At 60.9% G+C, this 8,686-nt stretch overlaps 1 protein-coding gene across 1 annotated transcript; it reads right to left on the reverse strand.

The window, feature by feature from the left end:
* Window positions 1-6,781: 6,781 nt before the first annotated feature.
* On the reverse strand, window positions 6,782-8,197 carry LOC149119312 (sodium-dependent neutral amino acid transporter B(0)AT1-like). The gene is made up of 5 exons (XM_089325095.1): window positions 8,071-8,197; window positions 7,532-7,666; window positions 7,403-7,449; window positions 7,167-7,292; window positions 6,782-7,066 (listed from the first exon to the last, which is right to left on the reverse strand). The coding sequence occupies exons 1-5, from the start codon at window positions 8,195-8,197 to the stop codon at window positions 6,782-6,784; spliced, it is 720 nt and encodes a 239-aa protein (XP_089181221.1).
* Window positions 8,198-8,686: the final 489 nt, after the last annotated feature.

Below are 8,686 nucleotides of genomic sequence, written 5' to 3' on the forward strand. Positions count from 1 at the left end.
GTACCACCACAGAGAGAGCTGTCCCCACGACAGCTGTGTGCTCCTGTTGGGGATGCTCAGGGGCACGGTGAGTTGGCTTTTAGTTATTTATCTGTAACAAGTGTTTTGATGTTGAGGTAATGCAGACTCTTTAGGGTCAGAAGTCCCTGCTCCCCTCCCCCACCCTCAGTTTGCCAAGGTGGCCACATCCTGTGAAGCTGAGTCGAGGGTGTGGACACCTCAAGACCCAGAACATTCATCACCAGGGACCCCCACCCTCCATCCAGGACCCTGGCAGCCCCTGACCTCCCCATGCCATGCAGTTCCCAATGGGGTTAGCAGATAAAGGCTGTTGCCTGGCCACATGTGGTGTGGTGGCTGTGGCTTCCCTGCTTCTGGGGCAGCATAGGAGGGGGCTTAGTCCTCAGACCACACCTGTCTCCTGACACCTCGGGAGTCTGACCATGGCTTCCTGGCCAGTCCTATGTGGCCTGCACCAGGGGCTGCACCTGCTCCCTAGCCCAGCCTGGGGGCCTCAGAATGGAGCCCACACCCTCCCTAGAGCTACAGGAGTCCCTGGGGTGACCCCCACTGAGCACAGCAGGGCCTTTGAGAGGCAGACAGTCCTGCCCAATGCCCAGCCTGTCCCGGCCACAGCATGTGGCTTTGTGGACAGCATCCTGATTGCAGCCCACGGGGGAGTGGAGCTGACCACCAGCCACACTGTCCCTGGGGACACACTCGCCCATCTGGATGCACACTCGAGGACAGTGGATGCAGTGGTTTATTTAGATGGGGACACTTGATGTCCATGAACCTGCCTGTCTGTCATGTTGACAAGGATGCCAAGCAGCAGCACTGTGTTTTGGAGGTATCACACAACCACCAGCCTCCTGGATGACACACCTGGCCGTGCCGTGCCAGGGGCACTGCAGGGCAGTGGAGGGGTGAGTGCTGAGTGGTCAGAACATGTCCAAACTCCACCCTGCTCCGTGTCTGCAGTGTGCCAGGTAGCTGGAACTGCAGGACTGGAGTTTGTGGCCGGGGTCTCTGGGAGGAAGGGGACCCCCCAGCATCCCAGCCCAACTTGTGAGAATTCTATAAAGTCCACTTGAAGGGAAGCACTCAGGCTTTTCTGCAGAACGTGGAGGTGGCCGTTTGTGGAAGCAGACGCCACAGGCACAGCTTGCGTGGGCTGAGGTTGGTGCCAAGTCCCAGGGCCATCCACCCTGACACAGCCCTGGGCTCCAGGGGGGCCAGGAGGCATACAGCATCCTTGGTGGCAGGGGCCGAGGCCAAGTTACCCTGTAACCCTCTCTCCCAACATCTGGCTAACAATTCAGTTAATGTCCCCGTAAGAAAACAGCTGATGTCTTCCTCTGGCTGGGCCGCATTGAGCTGCACTCAGAGCGTCTGTCCATGGCAGGCAGAAGCAATGATTAAATGGTGAGTATTCATTAAGCCAGGGGTGGTGGGGCCAGGGCATGGAGGGGGTGTGTGGCCATGTCACCACAGGCTCAATGGGCTTCTGGTAAAAGGGCCCAAACCCTGACCTCGGGGGTCTCTAGGTCAAGCGTCTGTAGATAGGGGGAGGACACAGGGTGAGGGCTGGGAAATGAGAATGGCTGCAGGGCCGAGTCAGCAGCCCACACTCCAGGCTCCACGGCCATCCATGGCAACCTGGGGTGCAGCAGGTGCAGCCTCCCCACCCCTCAGCTCTTGACTTTGGGGGACATACTCAGGGCTGTGTGGCATGCTGTACTGTGTTCATGACAAGGAGACTGGGCCCACATGGTACACGTGTGTGCCATGAACATGTAAACACAGATGCACACATGTGTGTGAACACGTGTGCACCTGGATATGCTCACACATGCATGTGCATACAAGCAGTGTGCGTATACGTGTAAGCACAATGCACACGTCCACATGTGCACAAAATATATAGCTACATATGTACAGATGCACGTACACACATACACATGCATATGCACACACCCATAAAACATGCACATGTATGCACACAGGCATACGTGCACACAACACATACATATCCAGGCATGCACACAATGCTGACATAACTCACATGTACACACACGTGTGCATAGACATGCATGCATATGGAGAAACATCACATACACATGAATGAATATACACATGTACAATGTACATGTCTACATATTCAAGCTAGTGCACACACATATGAAATGCTCACACACACACATAAATGTGTGCATACGTGCACTCACACACACACGCAGCCTGGGGACCTCAGTACTTGAGGTCCCCATTCATGGAAGCCGTGGACTGCATGCTGACCAGGCCCTGCTGGTCCCCTGGCTGCTGGCAGTGGCCCCTGATGAGCTTGCAGATGGCGAAGCAGGGGATGATGAGGCTGGGCATGCCAGCCACGACCACCACCACCATGTACACCCAGGGCAGGTACCTGACCTGCCAGGATTTGAGGAACTCCTCCTGGGGGAGAACCAGGCCAGAGGTGAGCACATGCAGGGCCTCTGCCCTGACCTGTGACCCTCCCCTGAGCACACCCAGGGCCTCCACCCTGACCTGTGACCCTCCCCTGAGCACACCCAGGGCCTCCACCCTGACCTGTGACCCTCCCCTGAGCACACACAGGGCCTCCACCCTGACCTGTGACCCTCCCCTGAGCACATGCATGGCCTCCACCCTGACCTGTGACCCTCCCCTGAGCACACGCAGGGCCTCCACCCCGACCTGAGACCCTCCCGGCATGGGCGGCCCCAGGCACTCACGTAGCTGGGGTACCAGACACTGTAGATCAGCTCCTTGCTGACTTTGACCGTGAAGTAGAAGGGGAAGATGACCAGCATGATCTGGGGGCTGACAACCCACCACATGAGCTGCCAGAAGATGTTGGGTTTGTGCCCAATCATGAACTCAATGTCCTTGTTGAACTTGGAGACAGAGGCTGGGATGGTGTCAACTGACCTGGGTGAGACGCTGCCTCACCCTGTACTCCGGGCCTTTCACAGATGGACGTGTAGACAGGTACAGTGCCAAGCACAGCTGCACAGCTGTGGGGCCAGGCACATGGCCAAACCCACACTGCATGATGTTACCAGAGCATGGCCAACCCTGTGTACCTTGGCCTGCCCCTCAGCTGCACACCTGTACCTGCACACACGGCCTCTGAACACTTGGCCTGCACACACCTGTGCATACCTATATCTGCACACACCTGGCCTCTGTACACCTGTGCCTCCACATCTGTAACTGCACATCTGTACCTGCACACCAGGTCTCTGCACACTTGGCTTCTGCACACCTGTGCCTGTGCACACCTGTGCCTGTGCACACCTGTGCCTGCACACCTGTACCTCTGCACACCTGGCCTCCACACACCTGTGCCTGTACACCTGTACCTCTGCATGCCTGTACCTCTGCACACCTGGTCTCCGCACACCTGTGCCTGTACAACTGGCCTCTACACTCCTGGCCTATAAACATCTGTGCCTGCACACCTGTGCCTCTGCATGCCTGTACCTCTATACCTGGTCTACACACACCTGGCCTGCACACACCTGTGCCTGTACACCTGTACCTCTGCATGCCTGTACCTCTGCACACCTGGCCTCCACACACCTGTGCCTGTACAACTGGCCTCTACACTCCTGGCCTACAAACACCTGTGCCTGCACACCTGCACCTGTACACCTGGCCTACACACACCTGGCCTGCACACACCTGTGCCTCCACATACCTGTGCCTGCACACCTGTACCTGTATACCAGGCCTCTGCACACTTGGCTTGTGCACACCTGTGCCTGCACACCTGTACCTGTGTAACTGGCCTCTTCACACCTGGCCTGCACACACCTGTGCCTGTACACATCTGTGCCTGCACACCTGGCCTCTGCACACCTGGCATCCACACACCAGTGCCTGCACACCTGTACCTCTGCATGCCTGTACTTATACACCTGGCCTCTGCACACCTATGCCTGCACACACTTGTGCCTCTGCACACCTGTACCTGTACACCTGGCCTCTGCATGCCTGGCCTGCACACACCTGGCCTGCACACACCTGTGCCTGCACACCTGTGCCTCTGCATGCCTGTACCTGCACACCTGGCCTGCACATGCCTGGCCTTCACACATCTGGCCTGCACACCTGTACCTGTACACCTGTGCCTGCACACCTGGTCTCAGAAGCAGCTCGCCTTGATAGCTTCTCAGGCTGCTCTCTGGTGGCCACCCCACCCAGCAAGGTGAGTGCCCAGATGTCTGGCCAAGTGGGGGCTGAAAGTCCCTGCTCTGGATAGGCCTGGACTCCAGGGAGGAACAGCCCCCCACTGCAACATAGGTACCCCGGGCTGAGGACCCCAGCCCCACTGCCCACCCACCCATAGTTCCTCTGCTGCACCTGCACCCAGGCTGCTGTGGGGGGCCCAGACCAAGGCTCTTGCTCAGCCATGTGGCAGAGGGCCTGCTCTTGCTGTGGCCTCCATGCTCATATACCCCAAGTTCTGGGCAGTCTCCCAATGCTGCTGTCAGTGCTTGCTCTGCACAGCTAGGTGTAGGAGAATCTGGAAGCCAGAGGGGCCCTGCAGAGCCCCCTCCCGGGACTCAGGGCTGCTGCTCTGCTGTCTGTCCTGTGCCCCCTGAGGCTGGCCCCGGCCCAACTCCCTGCTGCCTCCTCCCTCATACCTATCAATGCCATACATGTAGAGGATCCCAAACACCTAGCAGAATGCAATGATGAGCAGGGGGATGGAGCTCGCATATCTGTCTGGGAGGGAGAGCCAGTACTGGCCATAGTTCTGTGTGAAGATGAGGGCCAGGAGGTAGGTCCCCAGGCAGGTGAGGCCTGCAGGGAAACAGAGCCGAGCGGGTCCCAACCTGTGGCCCAGTGGGAAGGGGACACAGCTGGGCCCCCCGTGGCACACGCACCTGTAAGCAGCTCCTTAGGGCACTTGGCGGGGATGAGCTTGAGGTCGTGCAGTGGCACAGCCATGCCCTCCATGTTCCCGAACATGGATGACAGGCTCAGGCAGAAGAGCATGAGGAAGAACAGCACGGACCACAGCAGCAACACCGGCATCTTGGTGATGGCCTCTGTGAAGACAATGAAGGCCAGGCCCATGCCCTCCATGCCCCGCATGATGGCACCCAGTCACCCAGGGCCTGTTGGTCCCTGACGGCCACACTGGTCATCCTGTCAGCGCACGGCCCACTGACCGAACAATACCAAGCAAGAATGAGGCTGATCCTAGGCCTCCTATTGGCTCCAGATACACGGGTAAAGCAGAGCTGCAGGCCGGGAGGTGAGGGTGCACGGGGCCCGGGGCCCTTCGCCAGGTGCGCCCGGCCCTGGCAGAGCCAGGAGCAGCTGAGGGCGCCTGGGCTGGGATGGGGAATGCCAGCAGCCACCTGGGGCCCAGAAGGTGACACACAGCTGACAACAGGTGACGCCATATCCCATCACCAAGCTTGGTGCTGTGGGAGCCAGCCTGGAAGTAGTGACACCCCCACAACCTGGGGGCTCCCGAACAGAGAGGAGGCAGTGTGTGGGGAGCCGAGCGGCAGCAGGATGTGCCACAGCCAGCGTTGTGGCGACCAAGGGGAAGTGGATGGCAGCCCCAGGGAGCAACCTGGGGGGCCGGCGGGGGCGCTTCTGCCTCCCACTTGCTGGGGTGCCTGGGACCTGCCTCCGAGAGGAAGGAGTTCATGCCGCAGCTCTGGAACATGAGCTGGGCGTAGGCCGCAGGGTCCATGGCATTCCACCAGAGCTGCATCTCCGCGAAGTTCTCCTGGGTCACATTGCCCTCCGGCAGGTTGAAGGCGTTGATGAGGGTCAGGAGGTTCCTAGGAGCAGAGCCAGGATGACACAGCGCAGGGCGTGGCAGGGGCAGGACCACTCACGTGCTGAAGCAGTCATCATAGCGCTCGGTGGTGCAGAAGCCGATGATGGAGTAGATCACTGTGGCTGCTTACACGGACATGAAGCCATTGATGGAGATGACCACCATCTCGCACCCCACAGGCAGAGGTCGGCAAAGGCACCACTGCCAGGCCCAGGACTGAGGGCCCAAGGCCTGCTGGGAAATGGGCTGGGCGGGAGTCCACCTGTGCCCCTCCAAGCAGGTGCAGGTGCTGAGGATTCAGAGGGCCAGAGGGCTGTGCCCAGCATGGGAGCCCAGAGCAGGGACCCTTGGCCCTTGCCCTTCACGCCTCCCCCACCACAGCCTACTGGCTCTGGGGCCCCCGGAGCAGCTGTCCCCTTGATTCTGGAGCAGGAGATCCCTGGGTTCAAGTCCCAGCTGGGCCTCAGGTGCCCCTGGACCTGCCGGGCATTGGTGCAGCCGACACACATGATGCCATCGGCCATGGAGACCCGGCTGGACCCACAGCTCCACTCCCAGTCATGTGCCTGGAGGTGGGGTCGTTCCCAAGAGCCACAGAGCCCCAGGCACCTGCGGAGCAGCCGCAAGGCCCTGTAGAGCTGGCAGGACAGGGAGAGTGGGTCACGGGGTGGGACTTGGGCTGGTGGGGTAGGGAGAATGTTCTGGAACTGGATAGAGGTGGTGGAGATGTGGGAGCCACCTGTCCTGCCAGCCAGATGGAGCCTCTGTAAGGGTCAGCACCCGGGAAGCCAGGTGCCACAGGGTCAGCAGGGTTGCCCTCCTCATACCTCCCCCAGCACGCCCCCACCAAGGGCTGCCATGCACGCTCTCGCGAGGGTGGCCGGGTTTCCAGGTCTGATGGAGAAACTGAGGCGTGGTCTGCTCCCGGCACCCCAGGACCCCTGCACCCTCTACTCACTGCATCGAGTTAAAGCTGGAGAAGGAGAGGAGGCCGCCGAGGGCCAGCGAGAAGGAGTAGAACACCTGCCCGCCCGCATCCAGCCAGGTGACCGGTTGGCCAGCTCGGTGACCTGCGCAGAGCGAGAGCGCAGCATCAGCGGGCAGTGGGCAGCTGCAGGCGGCACTCACGTTGGGTGTGAAGAGGAAGGCGATGCTGGCGCCCGCGCCCTTCAGCCTCAGGCTGCGGATCAGGAAGATGGCGAGCACGAGGTAGGGTAGCCTAGAAGTCGTGTACACGGCCTGCAGCGGGGCAGGGAGGCGGGCTCACGGCGGCCGGCGAGGGCGCGCCCTGCACCGCAGCACCGCAGCACCGCAGCCGCGCGCGGCGCCCGCCCCGCACCTTGCCCGTTGTCTCGATTCCGCGGATGGTGCACACGTAGAGCGCGCTCCAGGCACACGTCAGGCACAGCAGGATCCACCGCTGCACCGAGCCCGTGTCGTTGATGGACGTGGATATGTTAAGCGTCTCGCGGTACCAGAATTAGTCCACGGAGGAGCTGCGCGCACACTCATCCGTGTAGCCTGCCAGGGCGCGGCCGTGACGCGTGTCGGCGGGAGCAGCACACGTGCACGCACCCGGGGCTGCATGCTCCCTAGCTCCTGACGGCCTCCCTCTCCCTTGGCTGCCCTGGGTGGAGCGGAGTCTCGGGGCTCCCTGTCCCCAGCCCCTCCAGGACCCTGGCTTCGGCCCCAGGTGCAGCTCACCAGTAAGGTTCTGGTCCAGCGGGCACTGGCTCCAGGGCAGCCGGTCCTGGAAGGAGTTGAAGAAGTACCAGAAGATCCAGGCGATGATGGTGTTGTACAGCCCGACCATGAAGGATGCTAGCATGGCGGTGATGCCTGCGTGGGCGAGGGGGCTTCAGGGGAGATTCCGCACGTGGTGGGGCAGGGGCTCCTGTAGGTGCTTGCCTCTAACAGAACCAAGCATGAAGGGACCAGGAGAGGCAGGCAGGGGAGGCCTGGATCTTGGGCTTCAGGGCAAGGGCCTCCTGCCCCAGGAGCTCTCATCAGTGGACCCTGCCCCCTGCCCTGGCCAGAGGTCTGAGGGAGCCAGTGCCTCGGTCACAGAGCTGGTCAATGAGTGACCCCCCGGGCTGGCAGGGTGTGGGAGTAGATGGAGGCCGCCTGAGCAGGTGGCCAGCGCCCCCTGCTGGGCTCTTACTCTGGGCAGGCAGGCTGTGCCCCTCCACTCTATGCTGATACTGCCCACACTTCCCGGGTGCCCAGGGAGGGGCCTACCTCACCCTTGAGGGCTGGGTGCATGGCGCTCCACATGCCCACAGGCCCCTTGTGCAGCCTCTGCCCAATGGCAAACTCCAGGTACAGCAGGGGGATGCCCTTGAGGACCAGCAGGATGAGGAATGGGATCATGAAGGTCCCTGGGGAGGCAGCACCAGTCAGGGCAGGTCCCCTTCTGGAGGGGCCACGTAGGGGCTGTGCAGTGCCAGCCTGGTGGCCCTCCCAGCCCGCGACTGCCCAGGAGCCCCAGCGTGTGCGGGCAGCGTGGAGCCAGGCAGGACCAGGCCGCCTTGCAGCTGAGTGACTGATCCATCACAGACTGGTTGCTGCCCCTGGAGCCGCTCCCCTGGGGCTCCCAGTGAGCTTAGCCAAGATGCAGGAGCTCTGTCGTCCATGTATGTCCAGCCCCAGACCTGACAGAACTGTGCACACGTGTGTGTGCATGCATGTATTGTGCATGTGCTGTGTGTACACGTATGTGTGTGCATGTCGATATACATGTGTGCATGTATGCACGTGTGTGTGCTTGTGTGTTGGCGTGTGTGTACTGTGTTTTGTGTGTATGTGTGCTTGCATGTGAGTGCATGTGTGTGCAGTGCGTGCATGTGTGCACACGTGTAT

Source organism: Oryctolagus cuniculus, chromosome Y (genome assembly GCF_051225735.1).
Source record: "Oryctolagus cuniculus isolate XC-2025 breed Fujian yellow rabbit chromosome Y, ASM5122573v1, whole genome shotgun sequence".
Lineage (NCBI taxonomy): Eukaryota > Metazoa > Chordata > Mammalia > Lagomorpha > Leporidae > Oryctolagus > Oryctolagus cuniculus.

What these genes read in the sequence shown, in the direction of transcription:
- LOC149119312 (XM_089325095.1), bottom strand. Translation starts at nt 8,197, where the DNA reads ATGATCCCATTCCTCATCCTGCTGGTCCTCAAGGGCATCCCCCTGCTG. An exon ending in TAGGGAGCATGCAGCCCCGG is followed by an intron (nt 7,293 to 7,402) that starts GTGCGTGCACGT and finishes TGGTACCGCGAG; the next exon opens with ACGCTTAACATATCCACGTC. An exon ending in GAATCGAGACAACGGGCAAG is followed by an intron (nt 7,067 to 7,166) that starts GTGCGGGGCGGG and finishes GCCCCGCTGCAG; the next exon opens with GCCGTGTACACGACTTCTAG.